This window comes from Diplotaxodon limnothrissa, linkage group LG15 (genome assembly GCF_057381915.1).
Source record: "Diplotaxodon limnothrissa isolate DT_005_m linkage group LG15, D_limnothrissa_male_GT1.1, whole genome shotgun sequence".
Classification (NCBI taxonomy): Eukaryota; Metazoa; Chordata; class Actinopteri; order Cichliformes; family Cichlidae; genus Diplotaxodon; species Diplotaxodon limnothrissa.
The window spans coordinates 24,430,104-24,457,200 of NC_140610.1; the positions used below are offsets into that span (position 1 = coordinate 24,430,104).

The 27,097-nt window shown below is 41.0% G+C and overlaps 2 protein-coding genes across 2 annotated transcripts; one reads left to right on the top strand and one right to left on the bottom strand.

Moving 5' to 3' along the window:
* Positions 1–1,387: 1,387 nt before the first annotated feature.
* Positions 1,388–12,772, top strand: LOC146617599 (uncharacterized). Its single transcript, XM_085372395.1, has 5 exons — positions 1,388–1,491; positions 2,315–2,439; positions 2,620–2,681; positions 10,266–10,604; positions 10,703–12,772. Exons 2-5 carry the CDS (start codon positions 2,381–2,383, stop codon positions 10,897–10,899), a joined length of 657 nt encoding a protein of 218 aa, XP_085228521.1. The 5' UTR covers positions 1,388–1,491; positions 2,315–2,380; the 3' UTR covers positions 10,900–12,772.
* A 7,358-nt stretch (positions 12,773–20,130) lies between these two features.
* On the bottom strand, positions 20,131–22,512 carry LOC146617600 (uncharacterized). Its single transcript, XM_085373494.1, has one exon. It carries the CDS (start codon positions 22,510–22,512, stop codon positions 20,131–20,133), a length of 2,382 nt encoding a protein of 793 aa, XP_085229620.1.
* Between the last annotated feature and the right edge of the window lie 4,585 nt (positions 22,513–27,097).

Consider the following 27,097-nt stretch of genomic DNA (forward strand, 5'->3'; position numbering starts at 1 on the left):
TGACTGGATCGCTGCAGCACTTTGATTCTCTTTAAGCTCTTCTTATGGAGATTTGCTGCTGTGCTTCGGATCATTGTCCTGTTTCCTGACCCATTTTGGTCAAACTCTAGCTGTCATGCACATGGCCTCAGATTTGACTGTAGAATACTTTGGTGTGCAGAGATGTTCATGGTCATCTCAGTGACTGCAAGGTGCCCGAATCGCCACCCCTCCACTGATTCTGTCCTGTAGCTTCATAAAGTAAACAAAGGAAATCGCTGCAGTTTGTCAACAGATCAAAGTGAACTTCTCTTTTTATTGAGTGATATTATTGCTAATAATTAGCCTACACGCTGATCTGCTTTCTAGTGGCTGGAGCTCCAACAGAGTAAATGAATGTGAATGCATGCAAATTCCATTCATTGCTGGTTTCATATATAAAGAGTGAACATCTAGGCTTACAGTGTTGTCCGACAGTCCCTCCTTGGGTGTTTGCCATGCATTCTCTGGACACATAGAAGAAGCAGCAGAAGTCATCTGGTAGTTTATAAGCACTGATGGGTCTTAGATTTGGTAAATCACATAGATTAGATATTATATAGGAAATATATCAAAGTTCGCAAAGATTGTGAAATGGGGGTGTAAATGTTGGATTTTGGGGTTCCTGCATATGTAAGTGTAGAAGGAAATGAGGATTTGTACATATTACCAAAACATTAGGTGAAATTACAGTCATTTAATTTACAGATACCATTAGGCAAAGCTGAACTTAAACCTACAGATCATGGCAGGAGTACTGAGACATCAGTGATACAGGAAAGCATCTATACAACATTGAAAAACATGTTGGTTGTGGGAGGAGTGGGTAGGAGTGGAGTAGAAGAAATCATTTGTCTCGGGGTAGGACACACAGGTGCTGCAGCTGATAGGTAAGCACCCAACTAGACAGTGTGTGTACTGCACCTGAGTTTGTTCATGTAAGTGACGGCGAGTGCCTCACTCATGTCATTGCCTGGCCCTATTTGGTTCATAACAGACAGAAAGTACATTACCTTAAAAAGGTACAAGCTGCAACAGGTTTTGGCATTTATCCAGTAAAAACTGTCACTAACAGAGAAAGAGTCAGAAATTGCAACAAATATAACATGACAGTTTCTAAAAATGACTTGACTGATTATAAGTAGAATACAAGGTCCGTACAATAATGCTGAGTCATAAATATACTCGGAAAACCGGTGATTTCTGCCAACATAAGGAAAGATATTGGAATTTAAGGATAAAAACACAGAAACTTCGTGAAACACCGCGTGAGTTGAGTACGAGCCAATGAGGGTACGAGCAAAAACAGGGCTCGTACTCAACCGACCAATCAGCACGCCCCTATGGTTTTCTGTCCGAAGGGGGTGAAGCAACCTGAGTCCAGGGTGTCATCATTCGGATTGGAAGTGGTCTGTGTGGCGGGTTTCTTCCTGTATTTATTGAAGGACTTTCTTCTCGGATATGCACTTCTGAGTAAGTTCTATGAACCAGTTGCTGAGTCTGCTAGCTTTAGCTTCCTACATTTGGGTAGTATTTGTGTAACCGGTAACAGCAAATGACCGTACAGTAGTACAGTGACACGTTAGCTCGTCTGACCTGACCGTCTGAAGCCAGCCAAGATGCCAACTTATATTCAACGGTGTCGATTTCCGTAATTGTACAAAGAAAACGTGCGCTCATTATGTGCTGTGTAAATGCTAAGTACACGCCGCATATCTGTGGTGGCAGTGGTGGCTCGCTGTGTGACGCAGTGTTTGTGTTGAAGAGCACCGGAGAGTTTGCTGCACAGAGCTCGTATCGTATACAAGACTGTACTGGGAGTAATCACTGCTAAATCACTTGATGTGACTCATCGGTGTCATTATATTAGGAACTGTTGCACAGATGCTGAGCGTTTTCTTGATGGTCCTTTTGTGATGTGTTGCTCGCTGATTTTGGCATTATGGATATTCACTCGGCATCACAGCAGACTGTACTTGCCAGATCTATCAAATTTAATGAGTTTGGGATGAGCTGGCATAAAGCACAGAGTAATGTAAGGTCCATCATTTAAACTTCCTGCTTCCCTCCCTATAGTGTTAACGGATATAACATCTGAGTCTCAAATTAAAAACCAGGCAGGTAGCCAAGAAGAAAGAGTTTAACATTGTACTACTGCCAAAAAAAATAGGAAACGGACAAATCAGCTGTTTTAGTCATTTGGAAGACACTCTGATTTTTCATTGTTTTGTCTCCTGAAAACCGCAGATATTTGTATTATTTTACATGAAACCGTTTTTTCTCTTATTTCCTGCAGTCTGACACTTGTGCCCATGCTCCATTTCCACACCTCAGCTGCCAATAACCACTCAAGAGGAAGAAGATGATTTTCACAGCCCGTTCAATCCTGTCACCACAAAGATCGTGCAAAAACCTCTCGAAGTAAGTTATTTATTGTGATAGACTTAGTATTAGAGTTGTCATATGTCTGAAAGTTTTCAAAACTGTTAGTTTGAAAGTTCTTTTGAGGCAGAATAAACCAGCTTTTCTAGCAAATAACTTTACCCAGGAAACACTTTGTGATTTAAAGGATGTATCCCTCTGTCTTTATTGTTTCTTCAGGATGTGTCTTCAAATCTGCATATGGCTTTCTTTGGCGCTTACTTCAATAGTTGACGCTGTGGGTAAGTAGGTTTTGCTAAAAAGTTTGTAAACTACTGTTAAATCCTCGGTTACATTAGATTGCTATAACTGAGAACAAGACTAGTTATAACTGACTGTATTAATAGGTTATAAAGTCATTTCTTCCTTCACCCTCGTATTCCTCACACCTCTCTTCTTCTCTTGCTCATTCCCTGCTATGGCTGTGGGATATTATATGTATCGATTTAGAAAATCAACTTTTACTGCACTGCAAACAACTGCACTCAGAAAACAACTTAAATATATGAAAGAAATATGATAGTATTCCCTTTGTTACAGGAAAAATGATTCTATGTTTCTTTACCTTCTTTTAAATGTACAAAGATGCCTTTTGTCTGCCCTCTGCCTATGGTTAGATTAGTTTAGAATTATCTTTTTAGACTTTCCCAGCAAACACATCTTGTTTCTGGGACATATTGTTTTAGATTGTTTTATCTCTCACAGCTTTCTCCCAGCTCTCTGCTGACGAGACTAGCGCCACATATGGAGTTGTTTATTTTATCTGTTTTGTATTTTCTTATCCTGTTCTCACTGTCTTTCCTATAAAAGTGCCCAGCCTCTGTACACGGTGTGAGTTGTTCTGAACAGCTTACCCGTGTGCACGTTAAAGCATAAAAAGTGATCTTGTCTCATTGTGTCTTTATTTCTCCTGGGTCTTTTACAGAGTTTTCCCCCAACATTTCTTGGTCCTTCGGAGCCGGAGCGCCTCCATCGTGTCCCATCTCCGTGACCAGTCCACGTTGTTCGTCTGTCGACAGCCCACACACTAGGTGTGTGGTCAAAGACCAAGGGCGTTAAATTCGAGTCTTGGCCAACGTTCTAGAAAGCGACCCACGGTGGTGGGGCCCGATCGAGGTGGACCAGACCCGGCGACACTGACCAGGTAGATACAGACACACTGACACAATTTTGCGTAAAAGCGTATTTTAAATTCAGGAAATTTTAAATTCAGGGAGTTTTGAATTCAGGGAATTTAAAATAGCGAAAGTAGCTCGTCGCGACTGGAAGCTCCCCACCTCTGTGGGTTTAAAGTAGCTCGTCGGCTGGTAGCTTGGAGCTCGTCGACTGGAAGCTCCCCACTTCTGTGGGTTAGGTTTGGAGCTCTGGGTAGCTCCCCCAGCTGGGTCTAGACAGGGTCTAGGGAATAAGTAGCTCGTCTACAGAAAGACTGGCAGCTCCCCTTATGATAAGGGTTCCGATCGCGCGAATAGGTGTGAATGTGAATGTGTGTGTGTGTATTGTTTTAATTAACGGAGCAAGCTGAATTTTCACGGTCCAATAAGAGACTGAGCTGCTCCTACTGTGTTTTTCTTTTACTGCTATTCACTGACGTGCTGGTGAGTTGAGAGAACGGTCGAGTTCCGTCTCGTAAAGTTCACACCGCTTTTGGAAATAGTCCGAAAGTAGAAGGGCGTGTGAGCAACCACTCTCGTCTCTAATACCAGCGAAGGTGATAGCAGCTGTATCGTGTATATATATTACTTAAACAAAAATAAGTAAATACATAAATAAGATGGGTAATCAAGCAAGTGAAATTAAAACTCATTCCTGCTGACGAGCAGTGGTGAGAAAAGAAAAGTCCAGACGCCGGACAAAAACAGTGTATGTAAACTGAGAGATTTAAGAAAACAAAATATAAACAGTCAGAAGAACAGAACTCAACTGCCAGTTTAGTAAAACCAGAAGACGAGACACTGTGCAGTTCCCACAATCCTTTTAGTAAACCATCACTCATTCCTGCAGCTGCATGTGCAGCAACACCCATATCAGGAAGAACATAATAATCCCTTATTAAGTGAAAACTAGAGATCAAAGTAGTTTGAGGTAGTTTAAAAGGGTTGAAAACAGACCCCACTGAGTAGATATAAATATAAAAAGTACGAAATAAAGATGAACAAAGGGAAAGTTACAGTAGAAATTATCTTTGGAGTATTTGAAATTAATAACAGCAAGGATAACAACCTGTAAAGTGATATTATCAATGAAACACAGTTGGCATGATGACCATGCCCACAATGTATAAAATGAATATAAAGCAAATAATTCACACGAAAATATTTTAATAACATAAATAAAGTATATTAAGGCTGTGTCATTGTTCAGCCAAGGACAGTGTGTGAAAAGGTAACTGTCTCCACCCTGGGAAAAGGATGATTCTGCAGGTCATCTGAAGCCCTTGATGGATACAAAATAAAATATAAATAATATATTATAATAGAACTGCCTGGTCCGCCATGCAACAGAGAGAACAAATGTGACCGCAGATTGGATGAATTCAAAATTATCTGTTTGCTGAATAAGATGATCCTAACTAACAAATTGGCTCAGGAGTAGTATAGTGGTACACACTGATAAAATATTATAATATGCTATTGCTGTTATATAAGACAAAGGGTATAATATTAACAATGACATATTAATATGAAGAGGCACCTTAATCGGTTATGATGTAAGGTGGATAATTGTTAAGCAGTAGTCTGCATCAAGCTTAAGGTTTGCTGAAACTCAGTGTAATGACATGTGAGATGAAGACAATACAGAGAATAACTAAACTAATGAAGTGCATAGAGGCACTTGACCAGCTTGAAACCTATCATCCTAGAATGACACATTGCTGAGATATAGAGCACACCTATAATAACAACCAATAAGCAAAACCCTGTAGACAACAGCTAAAACTACAGGATTGAGAAGCTGAATTAAATATGTAGACACTGCTAAGCTGATGAGCATGTTCCACATGTTCTTTTTCTTTTTATTTATTTGTTTCTTTTAGAGCAGAAGCTGCTGTAACACACCCAAAGAAAGACTCTAGGTCTGACCAACCGTTTCAGTCGTGGGCAAAAAGATGTCAGTCAATAAAATTCTAAAAGATAATTTATTGACAAAAAATATATCAAGAGATAAAAGATAAAACAGTCCAGTGTCCCACTTATGAATTGTATAAAAACACACAGTCCCAAGGCCAGAGCCAGCTATGCCACACGGCCAAGTTGCACTCCACATGTTGCCTTTAACAGGGTTAGAAGTTGTCCTTGGAGACCCACCACCCTGCAAGCATATAGTCAGTGGTCACTCAAGCCTCTGGAACTCTGCTGCCTTTAGGCTGTGGCATATAATAGGCCCTGGACTGCACAGAGAGACAAAACAACACAGCAGTGTTTGTAGTGTGGGCTATATGTAGACCAGTGTATCAGTGCAATCAAGTACACCTGCCTCTAATTAGTCCAACCCCATTCCAGCCATTGGCTCACCAAAAATGTGACAACCACAAAACCACTCCCAACCCAGTGCAACTTCACACAATAATATGGAGCTGAATTAACACAGGCACATTAGTCTACCATGTTACAAGCTGCATGCTATTAAAAGCCAACATATGCAGACTTCTGCCTTGTTCGGGTGGCAGCATTTTTCTTTTTCTTTTGTGTCCTGACACGTTTATGTTTTTTGTTTTTGTTTGATTATTTTGTTGGTTTTGGAAACGATTTTAAACGAACTTGTGACCATACTTGAGAGTCACAATGACACATAGTGATTAGGCATATGATTGAAAAATGCCTAGGTTTAGAGCTGTGAGCTATGAGCTGTGAGCAATGCAAAGTTAAATATATATATATTTGTATAAATGGGAAACAACCGTAACTTGAAAGTTTGAAATGTGTGAGATCCATGCATTGTTTGAAGAACTAGAAATTATCTAAAACTGCCTTAAGTGAAAATGTAGAGTTGCATCTATTCTCCCATACAAAAAAAAAAAAAAAAGGGAGAAGCTTTCTGTAACTTCAAAATAAGGCTGACTGTTGACAATAGACTAAAACACTAATCCGCAGGTGGCTATCAGGAACAGAGAGGCGAGCAAAGTCACAAACACCAAGGCTGCAGACAGCCACGCAGAAACAGCAGATAACATAGAGACAACGCCTGCTAGAACCGTGGAGAGGAAGGTCACTTCACACGAGATTGTAGGAGTAGAGGACAAATTAGTTGTAAAGTCAGCTTCAGGCCACACAACTGTACAACAATTAACTTCCCTTTTAGAACTAGTACACACAGCAAGTGGCCGCAGGTGCTTTATTAAATGCATATATGACCCGTCGTGTCCAGTAAATTTGCTAGGTAGAGACGCTCTGACAAAACTTAAGATAGCAGTCATGCCATTCTTTTCTGGTATTACACCTGAGTGCCAGAAACCGACCGAGTATCACAACATTCTGAGATTTAAACAAACTCCAGGCCCAGATCCACCTTATGATCAGCAAGTGTGGAAGCTAGGAGAACAGCATTTGACCTTACAGCACAGGCCGAAATTGTGTAGGTTACGCAGTAACCACAGATAGTAAAATAATAGAAGCAAAACCACTTTCTTCTTCATGTCCTGCACAGAGCGCTGAGCTGATAGCTGTGATACGCGAAAGCTAAATACACAAAGACAAACTAATAAATATACATACAGACAGCCAGTATGTTTTCTCTGCTGTGCATCATTTTGCAAAAAATTTGGCATAACAGAGGAATGATTACACCAACTGGAAAACCGGTTCACCATGCCAACCTCTTACAACGCCTACTGACTCTTTCATTACTACAGGCAACAATTTTGCTGACAGAGCAGCAAAATAGGCGGCACAAAAGACAAACATCACATTGATGGCAGTAAACACACATCAGATTCCACTGGATGTGTTGAAAAATGAACAAAAGCAGCAAGCACAGCAGAGCAGGCAAAATGGTTAAAACACGGTGCAGTTCTGACAGACGACTTAATGATGTGTTATGGCAAGCCAGTGTTGCCAAAAAATTCCTCCACAAAATGGCGGCATTAGTGACTCATGGCTGTACGCATTTGTCAACGGGGGGACTGACCAGTATTGTCAACCCTCATTTCTACACTGTAAATTTTGAAACCTCAGCAAAACAATTTGTCAGAACGTGCATGACGTGTCAAAAATATAATGCTCAGGGAAACCTGAGACCACACAATCCATATGGACTTTATTGAGCTAAATGAATGCCAAGGGTAAAAATACACCCCAGTGGTTATAGATGTATTCTCAAAGTGGCCAGAAATCTACCCAGTGAAAAAGGCAGATACAATTTCAGTAGCAAAATGTATGTCTAAGTTGTAGGAAAATAAAGAGATGATTGTAAATGACGAAGAATGTAATGATGTCTATCAAGTGTCTTGCAGATCACAGCCCGGTGACTGGGTTCTGATCAAAGTGCTCCAAAGGAAAAACTGGAGCTTGCAAAATAGCGGAACGACCATCTTGCATCCATCAGAGCCAGTAAGTGAAGCCATCTAAACACAGCTGACGGCAGGCTTGCCCACTTGTTGTGATCTCGCCCGGTGGAGGGGTCAGCTTTCCTGGCCGGGGGGTCTACTCGCGACAGGAGGGTGTGTCCCGTCGTCATGAGGTGGTGGCTCTTAACAACTGCAGCGGCCCTGACCATGGCCGGGCTCCTCATCTTTGCTTCCGTGAGGGACAATAAGTCACGCTATATGAAGAAAAGGCAGACACTGTATGACAAAGGAAAGTACACCAAGTTTCCCCATGGCTATGCCACTAATTTCTGGTGGCAGTTTATGAACACTACAGCTCACTTGAATAATAAAACTGACTGCTATGCAAATACATATACACTTTCTGCCCACCAAGGAACGAGAGGAAGTGTATGGACTGTTCACTCAACGAAACCTGTGCCAGTAACGCGACACTGATGAGCCTCAACTGTCGCTCCAACTACAGCTACCGGATGATACTACAAACAAAGACTCATTACCAGACAGGATGTGCACGGACGGCACCAAGCAGTAAAGGAACCAGAGTTTCGCATCTGAGGAGGAGTGAAATTCTTACAGAGCTTGATCCCCGGCATTGGAGTTGCCGAGGTGCGGGATCACGTGGAAATCAACCGATATGCTCTGCTACGACACATCAACTTAACTAAGGCCCTGGGAACGGCCTTAGCAGGAGAACAGAAGGCCATCAGAACGATGGTGTTGAAGAACACACTGACACTAGACCTGCTAACAGCATCACAAGGAGGAGTTTGCAAGCTGATCGGGGAAACATGTTGCACTTTTATCCCTGATGGATACGAAACTGGAGGAGACATTTATGAAGCTTTGCAGAATTTGACCGCTCTGCAAAAATATGTCACTGACCACACACCTGGAGCAGCTACAGCACAAGGCTGGCTGGACTGGCTGTTCAGCGGTTCATGGCTGGCTGCTGTAGCAAAGTCATTTTTCCTTCTAGGTCTCATCATGATAGCACTGCTCATATTAGTGTTGTGTGTGTTGCCATGCCTAAGAGTAATGATTTCAAAGATGATAACAACTACAATGACTGCTTATGTTGCCGTGCCTCAAGAAGAACAGCATCCCGTTGCAATTCTGTTAGAGGAGAACTTGTAATAACTGCTAATGAATGACGTGGTGATTAAAAATGACTTCTGCCTTTTTCAAGTGATCATGCACTGATTAAAACATTAGTAGGTTATGCAGGTTTTCATCCTTTTATTTTTTGAAGTTTTCAGTTTTAAACATAAAGTTTTTCATTTTAAATATGAAGTTTTCATCATTTTACATATAAAGTTTTCAATTTAAGGTTTGCATCATTTTAAATATAAGGTTTTCATCCTTGTATTTTTTGAAGTTTTCATTTTACATATTAGGTTTTCATCATTTTTAAATACAAAGTTTTCATTTTAGTTTTCATCCTTTTATTTTTTGTAGTTTTCATTTTAAAATATAAGGTTTTATCCTTTATTTTTTGTAGTTTTAGTTTTATTATTTTTTCTTGTTTATTCCACTTGTTATTTCATTTACTATGATTTTCATTTACTATGTTTTTCTTTTTATTATTTTATTTTGTTTTATTCTTTAAACCAAATGATTTCCATTTCTGCTATGCTGACATTTTGAAAATTAAAAAATTGCTTAAGATACTTAATAAATAACCTTCACAGACAATTGTTGTATACATTTAAAATAAGTTAAAACAGGAGGGAATGTTACAGGAAAAATGATTCTATGTTTCTTTACCTTCTTTTAAATGTACAAAGATGCCTTTTGTCTGCCCTCTGCCTATGGTTAGATTAGTTTAGAATTATCTTTTTAGACTTTCCCAGCAAACACATCTTGTTTCTGGGACATATTGTTTTAGATTGTTTTATCTCTCACAGCTTTCTCCCAGCTCTCTGCTGACGAGACTAGCGCCACATATGGAGTTGTTTATTTTATCTGTTTTGTATTTTCTTATCCTGTTCTCACTGTCTTTCCTATAAAAGTGCCCAGCCTCTGTACACGGTGTGAGTTGTTCTGAACAGCTTACCCGTGTGCACGTTAAAGCATAAAAAGTGATCTTGTCTCATTGTGTCTTTATTTCTCCTGGGTCTTTTACAGAGTTTTCCCCCAACACCCTTAAAAGTAAATACTGGCTAGACAGTGAGCTCCCTTGGTGGAGGTTTGCGCTCTTGGAGTGCTTCTTGTTTAGTACATGCATTTCTGATGTATATTTTTATTCTTAAACCTCTGTCTTGTTTCTTTTGTCCTTCAGACTGCAAAAACATCATATGTTCACTTGGCCAGCAGGTCATTCTGCCATGTAATGCTCCTGGAAATATGGTAGTCCTCGCCATGCAGTGGTCCAGACGTGACCTGACAGAATACGTGCTGCACTATCGTGATGACCAACTTGATCCAGACGACCAGGATCCGTCTTATACGGGCCGGGTAAACCTGACCAATACCCACATGCAGAATGGGGATTTCTCAATGATACTGATGAACATGACGACTGCTGACATTGGAACATACGAGTGTATAGCCTTCCAGAGAAGACCAGGGATGGACTCTGAAATCCTCAGCATCGTAAACCTGAATGTCAGTCAGTCAGGTGAGTTTGTGCTCATGTCAAATGATGACACTTTAAAAGAGTTTTCACCTCCCTGACTCCTGACAATTCACACCAATGCATTTTTTTTTTCTCGACAGATGAAGGAAGCAGGAATGGAGTCAGCAGTGGCGCAGCTACAGGAAGAAACCATCTTGGTCTCATTGTGTCACTGTCAGTTATTGCAGGGATCATTCTGGTGGCTGGTATTCTCTTAATCTATATTAGGTGCCAAACTAACATTGGATCCTCAGCTTCCCCCCACTATGAAATGACATCAACATCTCAGCATGTCTAAATTAGAAAGACCCTCAAATTTATTCCAAACATCTAAAACTTAAAATGACAGTTAAAAGCTGAGGTGTGGCTTGTAGTGAAAAGCACAGAGAAGTTAATTAGAGTAGAATAATAGAAGCTCGGATCCATTTATCGTTTAACCTACATTAAGCAAATTCAGATTGTGGTTCGGCTCGGAACCACTTTGATTTGTGCCTTTGTCATATGTTTTCTAATGCTGGCCGTATATATGTCACGTGATAGATTGGCTGGGATTTTTTAGAGATTTCTTTGCACTGTTTACCACTAAGAGCGCTCTGGAGCCCATCGAGAATGAAATTTTAACTTTGATTTTAAAAAAATTACCGAAAGAATTTATATTTCATAACGAAGTCAACAGAGCAAACATTATGGCGCACAACAAGTTCATGCACCAAATTTGGAACGAGTCCAAATTAAGTTTCTTTCAAAGCTTTACTTCACAACATGAACCTTAACAAGTCATACACTAAATGTGTAAACCTTATGCAAAAGTATTTATTATAATGCACTGAAACTTTTTCTTATTTATTTATTTGGTTTTTAGTATAAAGGTGCTTTTAAAACTCCTAAATGAAAAAAGGTCCTACGTTTTCCCGACAGAATTTTGTGTGTTTTACATCCAAGCACAAATTTCCTGAAAAGAGAAACATGTTTTTATTGAAGTTACTTTCTGCCAGTAAAATGTTTTCATGTTTGCAGATCCGTTTTGTCTTTAGGTTGTTCTAGCTGCCAAAAACAACAGTGTTGTGGTGCTAAGAGGGAAAAGTCCCGTAAATTGTTTAGTAAGATTTAAATTATGAGGGATTTTTACTGACACCGTCTTGATGTTTTCGAACTGGACATGACAATGAGGGATGGATCTCTCTGAAAAACTGAGTTTACTTACAGGGTACCCACACGCTTAAGGTATTACCCTGCTTCATCTCCCTTATGACTCTCATGGGGATCATGGTTTAGAAAGTGAGCATCATGTTTATCTCATAAGACTAGAAAAAGGTGGCTGACAGCATGAACTCATCTGGGAGATGTTTACAGAGTTCACAAAGTAAATCGCCAGTCGACCCCAAGCTGTTCAAGTATTTAAGCATTATTGTATTTTCACTAAAGCACTGCATTATACTGAATAATAGAAGTCTTTAACTTTGAGTAGCATTCCAGATGTGGTTATGTATTATGTGATACTGTATGGTAGACAATGTGCCCATTAAGCATTAGGGCACTTTATTAGATACTTTATCAAATGTTGAAAGTTGAATGTGAAGGATCATAGTCAGAGGGCTGTGGGACATTGGCTACCAGCTGCTTATCACTAAAGGAAAGAAAGGTGATTCATGCCTTACGTTTTTATCTTCTGTCGTTTTCTGCTTCATGGCCTGATTACAGTGAATTTGTGGGACCATACTGTATGTTTTTTGACTCCCCAAGAAATGCATTAGGCACATACAGAGTATACATTTTTGTAGCAATAATAACTGCTCTTTAACTGTTGAAATGGATGTTTTCAGGTACATGATCACATTTTTACCTGGTTAATGAAATTTCCTTGGTATCTCTAACAAAAGGGTAATGATAAGTGGCCCTATCATTATATTTATAGCGACAGTTTCATGTCTTTCAATGTGCTTTCCTATGTTACACTATTTAACATTGTGTTTGTTTTTATTTCCTTGGTCCAAAAAAGTTTGGGTTTAGTATTTTACAAAGGGCAAAGCATCCATACTTTTTACTGTGATGATGACATGATGACACTAAAGCCTTGAAACAAACTTTGAATATTTGTTCTTACTTTGTGAGTCTGTATATTGCTATGAACTGTGCTTTTTTAAAAAACATTTTTACAATGGAACATTCCAAGTGCCATCGTTTCTTTTGTATGTTCTGCACATGCTCTGTACAATCATGACCCTGAGACCAATAAAGATCTATTTATTCTTTCACTTGAGTGTGCTGCTCTTGTTGAGTCTTTATGGTTCACATAAAGATAATGTAGAGCAGAATTTGCGTTTTATTTTTTTTTTATTAGTTTACATTTTTGTTTCCTCTTTTAAATGTTTAGCTTTTGTTATTTTCAATGTCTGTTTTAGTTTTTAATTGAGAATATGAGGACTGTCAAATGGAAGATAGGTGTGACGATACACATATATACTAGCCTAATGATAAAATGGATCAGTTTGGCAAATATATTTTACAGTGTTTATTTATTCGACAAAATATGTTAAATGTCACCGTTATTATTGGCTGGCCGGAAACAGCGGGGGTGTCCAAATTCAGAGGCTGCTTCCACCTGAGGACCCGCCTTCGCGGTCTAAAGAAAGCCGCGTAGTACGTCACGAGCTCCCTCGGTGGAGTGAAACTGCTTCTGCTCCTTGCTGTCTAAAATGTAACCGGGCGCTGTAAAAGTATGCAGCTCATTTAAATGTTCAAAGAGCTGTGAAAAGTTGTCCGTTCATAAAGTGTGTCAGTATTTTATAAGGATGCCATGTTTCTGTATCATCTCTCTCCTGTCAGAGCCTCTTCCAAACATCAGCCTGTTTAATGCTCTCATATCTTCAACATCTCGAGTAAATTATACTGCACAGTTTTCTCTCCAATAAAAGAATATTTACTGCATGAGTCTGTTTTCCATTTTATCTGAAACATTCAAGGAGGAGATCTTTTACTGTATTTTGGTGATATTGCCCTTAAATGTGACTAAAGCTTTCATACAGTGGTGATCACGGACATAACTCTGAGATCAGTCTGACTGAACTCTGAAAATCACTGAGTGTTATTTCACAGAACCATAATTAGATTAACTCAAACGGAAACACGCGGTGTTAAACAGTAGTATAATTATCATTAACTGTCAAAGTAAGTGCGTATTTTGCTTGTTTCCGTTTCCATCAAAAATCGAATTAATTAATAATTGTTTGATTTGTGTTGATGAAGGCCTGCCTCCTTCTCCTCACAGTCACTTTTTACGAGACCATGAGTGTGTTTCATTTTTTGTTCTGTCAGTCTTGGATGTGACTCCTGAAAAGAGATTCACCATGATTCTGGTTCTCCTTTCACAGTCAGTACTGCTGGTTTCTCTCTCAGACTGACTGAAGATGAGTGATCTGGAGTCTCCAGGATCCAGCCGTCTGTCTGTGACCGACACAAAGTAAGATACTGTCTCTAATGTACACGAAGGAAATAGAGAACATAGGTGAAATCAGTATGTAGAAACAATTACAAGTTTAAAAGGACAAGTAAGATTGAGTGGGAGAGGACTGGTTTAACAGGAAGAAGAGAAAATTCCACAGTATCCGTGCAAAAAGTTTCACTTTGAAATCTTTAAAAGAATGTGGACAAACAGGTGGACTTGGTGTCAGTGGAGTTTACTCCTGGAAGTTTGAGATTATGATGATTATTACTTCAAAAACACCTGTACAGACGTTTATCACTCATTCCATACCAGCGCAGTGCCCAGTAACACTTTGAGGTGACTGGAGCTTTATATATAAAATGAATGCAGTCCGATCAGTTTATGAGAATAGTCAAAGTGACTTTGGTAATATTAGTTGCCAATTTTTAGTTGGTATTGGTTTGTAAGATTAGTTTAAAATAAAGACTTCATTTTAACTGAATTTTGTTACGTCTCAAGAATTTGGACGTTTAGCCTTAAGGACAAACCTAAGGAGGAGGTTGGACTTTAGAGTTGAGCCCAGAGATGTACGGCTGAGTGAGGGGCTACTTTTTGTCATCAAACTAAAAAGAAATAAAATGTAGGCTTAGAAGACACGGTTGGTTGTTTGGTTCAGCATCTCTGAATATCTTCAGAGCTGTAGAGGCTTCAGAATGTAGAAGTTTGGATGGAAACTCCAAATACTTGAAGCCCACAAGATGCATCTTTAAAAAGTCAAAAAGAAGCGAAGAATTGCTGTCGCTAAAACCAAAATAACATTTATAACAACAACAAAAGTGTATGATTTGGTAATATGATTGGAATGGAACAAATGGATTCTGAAAATCAGAGATTGAGTTTCCAAGTGAATAATGCAGCTGAAAAATTTTCCTGTTATATGAAGACTTTTAACCTGTAGTTCAGTATTGATCTGCCACAGTCAGCGAACAAAACTGCCAAAAAGGAAAAAGACATTAAGATCCTCAAAAGCTTGGCATAATATAGTCATACATTTTCACCTGAATACATCTGCCCTGTGCAAATCCGTTTCGAAGGCCTTTGCAGCTAATAATGGTCAATATATTAATTTAAAGAACACAGAAAAACAGCTGGTTCTTTTTCAGGGTTTCATAGCTTTTTTGTGTAGAATGCCAAGCTTTAATATTATAGAGATTTGCAAGTATCTACAAAGCATGATATGATGTGAAGTTCAACATCTGGGACATGTGTCCCGCTATGCATTGCAGAAAATGACTCAATCTCTTAGTACAGCAAACAAACAATGCAGGAGGGCGGGAAAATAATGGCCTCCTCTGCCGTGGCATCAGAAGTTGAGAATTGACGGGACAAAGTGTTGGGTTTCTCGTTTTGGGTTGCCGGGTCTATAGATCATAACACAGTTGAACCAAGCAAAGGAGAGGGCCCACCTGGTTTGTCTTGAGTGGCTGCTGTGAGATATGCAAGATGCTTGTGGTCAGTCAAACGATGAACAATGAGCAGGTGTTCTGCTCCCTCCCGCCAGCTAGCAGTTCCACTTCTCCCACGTCATAGTTTTGCTCAGTTCGAGAAAGACAGCAGAAGGGAAAAAGCTGCATTTTCCCTTCCTTGTTCTGGAACAAGATGAACTCCATCAACGATAAATTGTTGGGTGGTCACACACAGCTGACTGCAGCTTTCCAGTCTTATAAACAGTACATTTGTACAATGACTGAAACCAGCCCACTGGCTGTGACGTCAGTTCCTTGATCATGAATATGCAAATTGTCATGACCATTGATCAACAATCATTGATCAAAGACCATTGATCGTGGAATAATCTTCCACACTGCACCTAACGTGACAAACTGAAAGCAGTCATTGGGTGGGAAACCTTGAGGAGAACACTTTTGACCTTAGAGAAGAGCTCTGCATAGAAAAGGATCAGGTTTGAACTTAGTTTGTGCAGCTGTACCTTTAACTAAGGCAAGTTCCTGCATCAACTCGTCCTGTTGTCTTTTTGAACTGTGCTTCACTATTCACTACAGATGAATGCACTGTAAACACCTGCGTGTGAGTCACTTTGGTCACTTTGACAGTTGCACTGGTAATAATAATTTTCCCTTTGTGTCCTCAGAGAGAACAGTGATGTTGGTGTGGAGGAGGAGGAGCAGTTGTCCTGCTGTGCTTTGGGTCAAGATGTCTCAGAGGATTCAGTCGCTACCAGTTGTGGCATCTCTGTCCAAAGTAAGAGTCGGTATCCGTGTGCTGATGAACACATTTTTGAAAACTTGACTTCTTGTTTTGTAGGTGCATGAAAAAGATTTCATTCGATTTTTTATGGTATAGGTTTTTTTCCTGTTTTACTTTGAATGTTGTTTCCTTTCATGTCTCACGTTAGTTTTACTTCCTGCTTTGTGATTGTCTTAATTATTTTTCACCTGGTTTGCTAAAGTTCAGCTGTCATGTTCCCCACCTGCTCACAATATCAGGCAATCCTCAATATATACTACTCAAAACAATCAGAGGAACACACTGAAAACATAATGGCTCTCGCGCGGAGAAAAACATGCTGGAGATCAATACTGATGCAAACTGGGTGATGTGTTAGAAACGAAAGGATTCAATTGTTTGTTGGAAATAAATGATCAAAATACTGGATACTGGCTGAATCCAAATACAAACAGAAAATCAGAGTAAAAAACGCTGCAGCAGGCTTTTCCATTTGGCTCTGATTTCATAGCAGCAGCTCAAAATGAAATAGTTTGTATGGCTGCGTGTGCTGCTGGGCCAAAAGTTTAGCTGGTCATTTGTAGATTTTTAGATGAAATAAAAAACAAAAAAAACACTCAACAAAAGATCATCTAAAGAAGAGCAGAGTTCATGTACACACTTTATTAAGCAGCTACTGTACAACAAGAACAGAATCATGTAAATGGCCAAACAACAGCAACAGTAATCCCAGGGTGTAGCACAGCAGGCAAAGAGACGCAGTAGCACAGAGAGAGTAAAGGATCACATGGAGAACAAATGGAGCGCGCTCACGAGCCCTCTCTTCGTACAGAGCCAGAAACGTCTGACCCACAGAGCTCACTAAGACGACAATAACTCGTTTTTCCCACACAGATTACATATAACATCACACTGAATGAAATTACATGTAGCAGATTACATGAACTATATAAGATGAGGATTCGCGTATTAAGCATATTCAGAACTATTTCCTTCCATTATTTTCTTGGGTTAACAGTTTTTGTTGCTTTTCTGCTATCGCTTAAATTTTATTCATATAGCACCAAGTCACAACAGCCACCTTAAGGCACTTTATAGTGTTAGGTAAAGCCTCAGTAATAAAGCCTCAGACAACTCCCTACGAGCAACGACTTGGAGACATTAAGAAAGAAAAACTCTCTCTTTGTACAGTCGAACACTGAGACGGAACCAGGTTCAGTGACGGGCCGCCATCCACCACGACTGGTTGGAATGAGGGGAGGAGGGCAGGATAAAACCTGCAGGCTGAGAGCAAAGTGCTCCATCTATCTGATATGATACTGTGAGGCCTCTCAGATAAGATGGGGCTGTTTTATTATGGCCCTTTTTATGTGAGAAGCATTTTGAATTCAGCTCTGGATTTAACAGGGAGCCAATGATGTGAAGCCAGTATGAGGGGGATTTTCCCTCCTCTTAAAATGTCTCATTAGGAACATTTTTAACAGTTGCTTCTTGTCTCTGCTGTGACAAAAAAAGGTTCTGATTATGAATCAAAATGTTTTAAATAAGTCACACACTGGTTATAACTTAATGCCGAAAATGTCATGTTACACGATTTACTATTTTCTGAAGCTTATTTACAATTTACAATGCTTAACACCATTCCCATCCCTCCCGTCAAAAGATAAAAGTCTGTTTTTCATGCAGTTTCACACACTAAAGACATTTCATTCTTTTTGGTTTCTTGTTGTCAATCAGCAGATGCGAGTCTGGAAGAGGTTTTAGAAGAATATAAGATCAGTCTGAGGAGGAGGTTTGAAAGTGTGACTGAAGAAACTGATAATACAGGAAGTGGAACCCTCCCGAACAGGATCTACACTGAGCTCTACATCACAGAGGGACAGAATGAAGACGTTCATAACCAACATGAGGTGATGCAGCTGGAGACAGCTTCCAAGATGGAGGCTCTTGATGACATTACAGTCAGGTGTCACGACACCTTTAAAGCCTTACCTGACCAACAGAGACCCATCAGAGTGGTTCTGACCAACAGCGTCGCTGATCAGAGACGAGCAGTACAGTCTTCTGGAGCTGCTCCATGTTTTCCATCCAACATTACAGAAGGTCACAGCAGAGAAGCTCGCTGTCTGTAAACTTTTGTTCATCTTTGACGGCCTGGATGAAAGCAGACTTGGATCATTGGATTTCACCAACGGGAAGCTGCTGTCTGATGTCACAGAGAAGTCATCAGTCAGCCAGCTGCTGACAAACCTCATCCAGGGGAATCTGCTTCCCTCGGCTCTCGTCTGGATAACTCCCCGACCTGCAGCAGCCAATCAGATCCCTCCTAGACGTGTTGACAGGGTAACAGAAGTACGAGGCTTCACTGATGCCCAGAAGGAGGAGTACTTCAGGAGGAGATTCAGTGATGAAGAGCTGTCCAGAATCATCTCCCACATGAAGACATCCAGGAGCCTCCACATCATGTGTAGAATCCCAGTCTTCTGCTGGATCACTGCTACAGTTCTGGAGCACATGTTGACTACAGAGCAGAGAGGAGAGCTGCCCAAGACCCTGACTGACATGTACTCACACTTCTTGTTGGTTCAGATGAAGAAGGGGAACAAACATGTGGGGGGACATGAAACAAGTGAGATGGCTGAAAGGAAATTTCTTCTGAATCTGGGGAGGCTGGCATTTAAACATCTGGAAAAAGGAAACACCTTCTTCTACCAAGAAGACCTAGATCAGTGTGGTCTGGATGCTACAGAGGCCTTGTTGCACACAGAAGTTTATACGGAGCTCTTTAAACAGTGTTTGTTAATCTTGAAGGTGGCTTTTATTTGTGATTCAGGTCTCAATGTCTCTTTGTGTATACTTATATGCAGAAGTAACACAAAAGAAGAAGTGGGAGCTGGCCTGACACCAGTAACTGACTTCCAGTGAAAGCTTTGGCTAATAATATTTTTTAGCGAACATTTTTCTTGTAAAACAAAGGGGGGCCTAGCAAAAAAGGTTTGGGAACCACTGCTCTACAAGGTTGGCGAAATAAAAAAAAATGTATTAACATTTTTTAATTTGGACTTTTATTAGTCCAAATTTTTTTATTTGGACTAAAAAAAATGTTCGAAGTGGACTAGGTGCTAATTTTCAGATGTCAGGTCTACATCTAGAATCAAAATGAGCACATACATAAACAACCAAAGTGAAGCATTAAGACAAAACATAGCAACGTCAAACAGCGTCCACACATTTTGCCACAAATACATGCAAAACAACTAAATTGGGCCACAAAAGTGATGTAAATTGACCAAACTAAGACACGAATCAGACAAAAACAGATGCAGGATGATCACAAACAGACACGTCGGCTACAAACTGATGCAAAATGACTAAAATCACACGTGTAACACTTTCTACATATTTGACAACAGAAGAAAAACACAAACAAACTTGGAATGCATTTTTAATTTGGATTTTTTTTATTTCATGCCGAATTAGATATTTTAAAAATCAAGCCAAAGTCTCCTCCCTGTTTGTACTGTAAGGTCAAAGCCCTACTGTACTACAGAGAACCCCAACAATCAAATGATCCCCCTCTGAGCAAGCGCGAGGCGACTGTGGGGAAGAAAAACTCCCTTTAACAGGAAGAAACTTCCAACGGAACCGGGCTCAGAAGGGACGGCCATCCGCTGCGACCGGTTGGGGGGATGGAAATCAAAAGGAGACGAGATGGCGTGAACTACAGTTCTAAAATTTGGATTTGAGGGCTGATCCCAAAATTTTATGGTGATGTTTTTAAAAAAAGGATTTGGTGCTAAAAGTCTGCTTCAAGATTTTAAAAGAAGCAGGGCAGTGGGAAAAGCCAAAATGGTCATTTTAATGATCTCTGGCTTTAGTGAACCACCTGAAGGGTTTTAGCAATGTTTTTCCCACCGCAGAAAAAAACCTGGATATTTTGGACGTCTTTGGGGGACCCGGGATGACTCCGAGAGTGATTTTTAGATGTCTAATCAGAGCCTCATCAAAAGATGAATCATTTGCCATCAAAGCCTTTAAGACATTGTCTGGGGAGCCAAACTCCTTGATGAGGCGTTTGGCTATTTTCTTGATGAACTTTGTCTTGTCATTTGTCAGACTTGTGGCAGACGCTGTGCTGCTGAGTTCAGGCTGCATTAGATTGCTCAGACGGTTGATGACCGTGTCTATTTCTTTTGTAGTAGTTGCGATCCGAGCAGCAAACTTTTGGGTCTCAGGTTTAGATTTATAGATGACTCTCATGATAAGGAGCAACGCAAGGTCATTGGAAATTTTCTCAACATCAGAAGATGAACCTGACACAGAATCCATCTCTGATATTTTGGAGGAATCTTTGAGAGAGTGTTTCAGGCTCAAGGCTCCAGATGATTTATCTGGAGAAATGCTCCGAGGTTGTGGCGTTCGAGGTGACTTGTCAGATGCCACAGAGCATTTATCTGGAGAAATGCTCCCAGGTTGTGGCGTTCGAGGTGACTTGTCAGATGCCACAGAGCATTTATCTGGAGAAATGCTCCCAGGTTTTGGTGTTGGAAGTGATGCACCAGATTCTTTTCCTCTGCCATCTGAATCAGGGCTTTTTTCCTGTGTTGTGGTCTGTGCTCTTTTAATAAAGTTGTGGATGTCTTCCAGGGCCCCAGAAATCTTGTCCATTTGAATCATTTGATCTTTCTCTTCATTGCAGAAGAGTAAAAGCTTCTGCAAAAACCTTTCTACTGTGTCATCTATGAGGACATAGAGGACTTCAGCAGAAATGCGACGCTTTGAGCCCTGTACTGATTTCGGAGTCCTGGAGATGACCGTGTCTGAGAGGGACCTACCCATTAGAGGTATGGGGATTTGATAGCCTCGATCCACCGTAAGTAGATCAAACAGGTTTGCCACTAAGTCCTCCGTAAAATTCCTGATATGCCCACTATTTTTAAAGTCCCCCAAGGTCTTATCGATGAGGAAGAGTTCTTCTTTCTTTGTTAATTTGTCAAATAACTGATTAACGTCTGATCTAATGACGTTAAAGTCGACTGAAGAAGAACGTTTAATTGCGGTTCCCAGGCTTGCCGTATGTGGAGAAGGGGAGCGATGAGCCTCTGTACTCTGGGGAGCAGCCGTTTCAGGTACTGACCCTGGGAGAATGAAAACTATACTTTCATTGGAGGGCGCAGTTTCCTTCTTGGGGTGATTGCAAATGTTTTGTAGACAAACAAAATGTTTCCTGTTTGCCTTTATTCTTTTTTTCAGCTCTGTTTTCATTTTTTCAAATTGTTTTTTTGCAAACATGGAAAAGTTGTGTTTGCGTGCTTTGAGCCTGGCGTGTGAGGTGGATGGCACACATTTGGAGAAGAAGTGTCTCACCTTGTGGATAATTAAGCCTGCATTAAAGGCAGGTTTGGGTAAGTTACATTTCTCACAGAGCTCTTCACTGCTTGAATCCATGTTAGCAAGTATCTCACCTACGATGTCAACTGCAACCATTTCTACTGGGGTTGGAGCCTGGATACTTTGTGTTTCTGCAGTGGGTTTTATATGGCTTTGTGATTCTTCTGGGAGCTCATCTTTATCTTTTCCTGTCATCTCTCCATCTGAGCTCCTTGTTGACAGAATAACAGAAATCTCTGCGATTGCTGATTTCACTGATATTTTTGAACCAGTACGTTCTGTACTGGAATGAGACCCATTTGTCCCACACTGGCAGCGCAGCTTACATGCTGCATACCTTTTCAGGCATGAGGCAGCGCAACAAACCATGCGGTGTAGTTTCTTAATACTACTAAATTTGCCGCTAACATAAACGGCAGGGTCTACTGGGAAATCGGGGCTTTTTTCAATCAGTGCAATGGTTGAGCTGACCTTTTCTGAGATCTCTTCCTCAACCATCAGCGTCAGCTTGTCAGCGCTCTTATCTTGCTGTTTTGAGACATTAAGAGCGCCGGCGATGGCAGCTGAGATCGAGTCTCCGAGGGACACCCTTATTTTCCCCTCATCCATAAACTCTTCCCTTATCATGGGTTCCTGAATAACAGAAAGGGCAATCCTCAGGATGCTGGCAGAGGCGATCTGAATGATTTCAGAAATCATATCAGCGAGCACGGCATGGACGCTGGAGTCGCATTTTCCATTTTCTATAATGCTCCACTGAACTTCAGAGAGCCTTTCAAAGCACCTGTTGATTGGCGGGATAATCTGGTCTGGTGTGACCACGATTGAATTTTCGTTGATGGTTTCCATTGTTGTGTCACAAATTAGATTTTCTCCGTTTGAGCGTGTGAGAATTTTCTTGTATTACAGAGCGCCGACTGCTGAACGTTTTGCAAACACATGAGCATCGAGTTCTGATTTTTCTGTCTGAGAGCCGTTATTTATAGGCTCGGTTGTCTGTGACGTTACTGACAGACCAGCGCGAACGCCTTTGATCTGCCAGTGACGTCACAAGAAACGCACGCGGAGAGGCGGCGTTCCTTGCGCGCTCACAGATTTGAATGACGCTTTGGAGTTGACGGCACGCCGCAATGCATTGTGGGAGCCCGGCACCATTTTCGGGGTCTACGAATCAAAACAAACACGCTGTGTTGGAACGACGATTACAAGATGCTTAAAAGCAGTTCCTGACCCACCAGGATTCATTGGAATCATAGGTTGGAGGACGTTTTGGGGAAATGGCCGACGGTCGAAGCGGAGAAGAAATAAACTCTTAAAAGTTAGTTCTGGGTTTTTATCCCACTTCATATATACACCAGGACACATGTTAGCATAATGAAAGAATTGTAGAATTAAGTGGAGTCAACAACAGCAGCATAGTGCAGTCATATCACAAATGTTAGCGTAATGAAAAAGTCTTACAAAGTCAAATTTAGCTAACCTTCGGCTAAGTTACGTGACGTTAGTGATATCGCCACTTAACGCGGCTCTTTGGTCGGTTAGTTAGTGTCATCCAGGGAAGACGGACGTTGTTTTGCTGTGCTGTATTTTTATGTGAAGTGTATATATTTATTTTTTATATTGCATGTATTTTGTGCAGTGTTTTATTTAGTTTGCATGTTTTTAGTTGCCGGCAAATTGTCCTGGAGAGACTCCGCCTTTCCCCCCGTTTTTACTAATTGGACACACCTGAGAGAAAAGAAAAGGTAATTTACAGAGTGCTCAAGGACACATAAGAGGTTTGGAGCCGGTGTTCAACAAAAATGTAACACGGAGAATGCGAGACAGACAGAGGAAAGACACAGACGATCAGAGGGGAGAGCGAGAGACGATCAGAGAGTAGAGATGATCAGATGGAGCAGACGACCAGCGACTGGGAAGAGAGATTACCAGCGACTGGAAAGGGGAAACGATCAGAGGAAAAAAAGGCAGATGACCAGCGACTAGGGACGCGTAGCGGCAGTCTGGTGGCAATAACGACAAGAGCCAGCTCGTGCACTGCGGGAGAACAGAAGCAGTGAGACCGCGGTGCCGATTGCAGTTTGAGGAAGCGGCGGGCGGAGTTGAGAGCTCTGCCCACCCGGGTAAGTCTTTGACTTATCCTTTTTATAAAGTAAACTGCCAAAGGAATAGTGACTGCCGCTCCCTCCCTTTCTTCAGTGCACCAGGACGTGGAATGCGGGGAGGAAGGCGAGGACTCCGCTGGGTTTCCCTCTTTTAATACTACGCTGGACCTCTTAGTTTTCTGTGACTTTTAGGCCGTGGTGGATTCCACTGGACTTCTAATGTTGTGTGTTATTGATTTTTATTGTGTCTTCCCTTGGCCAAGGTTGTTTTAATTCATTTTATATTTTTAACTATTTAAACATAATAAATTATATTTTTAATTCTACAGTTTTTGTATCGTGTGCTTTTCCCTCGGCGGCTCCACTGCTCTGCCCGCTTTGAGGAAGGTTTCCTTCCTTTTAAAAAACACAAACCATCTTGGAAACATAATCAGCCTTTCCGCTCCGGTGTCATATTAGTTTAGGTTTGTGCCGAAGCTGGGTCTGTTTGTCAGTGTGAAGCCAAACGTGCTTTAACGTTTTAGGAAACACCGAGCAGACGGTTCATACTTGCCAACATTCAAAGGGCTGTTGGGGGGGGGCAAATATATTTTACAGTGTTTATTTATTCGACAAAATACGTTAAATGTCACCGTTATTATTGGCTGGCCGGAAACAGCGGGGGTGTCCAAATTCAGAGGCTGCTTCCACCTGAGGACCCGCCTTCGCGGTCTAAAGAAAGCCGCGTAGTACGTCACGAGCTCCCTCGGTGGAGTGAAACTGCGTCTGCTCCTTGCTGTCTAAAATGTAACCGGGCGCTGGCGTCAATTCTCCACCGTCTCACACTTTGTTTAATCAGTTTTCTGTTTGACGTTTATTCAGCTTTGTGAAAACCCCAGAGGACCCCTCCCGAGGGATTAATAAAGTTACAGCTGAGTAGTGAGTTGTATGTGAGGCTGGACACTAAGGAGAAAATGATTTTTAATGAATGGCAAGGCACATAAATTGTGCTGGAAGAGAGTAACCAAGTATAGAGATGGAAATGTGCTAATGTGAAGAAAGTGTGTTGAGAAGGGAGAAGGAGTACTTTGGACGAAAATTGAATTAGAGAAGGAAGTGAGGCAACTCTGAAGAGGATGGAGACGGGAGGCATAGAGAGGGTAGGAGTGAAGGCTATGATAAGGTGCGAAGAGAGTAACTGTGGTGCTGCATAAGAAAGTCCTGAGGGGCAGAGAAGTATGTGATGGGTTGAGATTACATCAGAGAGAGGCTCTGAGCCCCTTCTTGTTTGCACTGGTGATGGAGAGGCTGACAGATGAGATCAGGCAAGAGTCTCCGTGGATGATGTTTTCAGACAACCACAGAAAGGATTTGTGGATGTAGTGAAGGTGGACATGCAGGGGGTTGGTGTGACTGAGGAGGATGCTAGAAATAGAGAGATGGAGGCGGATGATCCACTGTAGCGACCTCTAAAGGGAGCAGCCGAAAGAAGAAGAAGCACAAATAATTCTAATCATGCTTTTCTTTTATTCTCAGTACTAAGCTATGTAAAGGAAGTCAAGGTTGTTTCCTCCTACAATCACTTTGGTCATGCTGTTCTTACAAGTGTGGAGGTGCCAGATGGTTTAGACTTGTTTAGATTGGTGCTCTGTCTCCCTTTATCCAAACTAAAACTTTGATGGGGTTTTTTATCTTCACTAAACACTTTTTTGCTTTGTGTTTATTATTGTGCTACTGCAAGTATTTCATATATTAGTCAGTTGATTGTTACTGTAGGGCAGCTCTAGGACAATCCCAGATGTGATGTAGCTTGCTTTTATCCAGCAGATACGACATCTCATGAGGAGGTTCGAACCCTGTACCCTGACCCTCCTGCTGACGCACAAAGTCTGGACATCCAGCAGCAGGCCCTTCTACGTGAACAACAGCACAACAGTTTCTATTTCTTTTAATATTGGAAGTCAGTTATTCATTAATGAATACAAATGGTGACTGAAGTTATTTAGACAGGACATTAAACAATAAACTTCCAATAAATGATGAACAATGTGTGACTGAATGTGTTCAGTGAAAGACTTTGAAAATATCGCAGCATAAAACCAGTGTAAAAGTACTCAGACTACTTTTGGGGGTATTTATTTGATGATGCAACCAGAAAATGTGCAGGTTGTGAGTTTAACAATTTCAACACTGGAGAAGAAGTACATGTACACAGACTAGCTAATGACAAACATTTTTTTTTAAATTAACCTTTATTTAAACAGGTTGTTCATTTTTCTGAGCTTATCTGGTGTCCAGTTTCGGTGGCAGTAGCATAAGCAGAGAAGACCCAGACCTTACTCTCCCGAGCCAGCTCCTCCATTATTTGGGGGACACTGAGGCATTCTCTGCTGAGTGCTGTGATCTCCCCAACATGTCCTGGGTGTGTCCTGTCTGTCCTGGTGGGACATGCCTGGAACATCTCACCCAGGAGGCGTTCAAGAGGCACCCTTGTCAGATGCCTGAACCTCCTCAACTGGCTCGTTTAGATGTAGAGGAGTAGCAGTTAACTCGGAATGAGACAGACAGCACCTACTGCTGGGGTGGGCCTACAGGAGGGAGAGCTCATGTCGTCTCTTCAGGACACATCACTGGACCCCAAGAAGCTCTCCCCGGAGCTCCCTTTGGCTGCTGGGGTCGGCATACGTTCAACTTTAAAATCACTCTTGGTTCTTGGCTAGCTTTGTGTTAGCATCCTTTGTGTACTGATGCTTGCAAGAAGCTAAAGTTGCTTTGGCAGAATTTTCTTTCTCATATATGCACACATAAGGAGAGAGATGTTTTATAAGCTTTAGTCATCACCGTGCACTTTTCCTGATTCACACAAAATACAGCAATCTGGCACCTTCCCACAGGGTCTTGCACGAGTATTAAACATGTTCATTTGTGCTTTGGACTGTCACCAGATTTCTTCTAGAAGTTTCTTGCCAGTCAGCAACTATCTTGGCAACACCACTTGAGTTTGTGTGTTGCATGCTAACATCCTTATCATATGTGTAATAATACTAAAGCTTCATCTTATGCACACACAAAAAACAAATATGGCTCCTTCGTGCAGGGTTTTCTGGTATGTTCATTTATGCTTCCCAATTAAAAAAAAAAAAAAAAAGACAAAGCAAAGTTCTTGCTTCTCAGCCACTGCGGCCACATCCTCACCGTTTTTTAGGCAGTTATATAAACATACTGTGAGTGAGTCATAAGCTTAAATACAATAGTTGAAGGAACAAAAACTTAATGTTTAAAAATACCAGTCAAATCTGATTAAAGTAAATAAATAATAAGTATACAATGTAGTTTTAAGACTTCTCAAT

Excerpts from the sequence above, each read along its gene's own strand:
- LOC146617599 (XM_085372395.1), top strand. The coding sequence starts at position 2,381 with ATGATTTTCACAGCCCGTTCAATCCTGTCACCACAAAGATCGTGCAAA. Across the intron at positions 2,682-10,265 it reads TTCAATAGTTGACGCTGTGG|ACTGCAAAAACATCATATGT; the intron begins GTAAGTAGGTTT and ends TTTGTCCTTCAG. Across the intron at positions 10,605-10,702 it reads CCTGAATGTCAGTCAGTCAG|ATGAAGGAAGCAGGAATGGA; the intron begins GTGAGTTTGTGC and ends TTTTCTCGACAG.
- LOC146617600 (XM_085373494.1), bottom strand. The coding sequence starts at position 22,512 with ATGGAAACCATCAACGAAAATTCAATCGTGGTCACACCAGACCAGATT.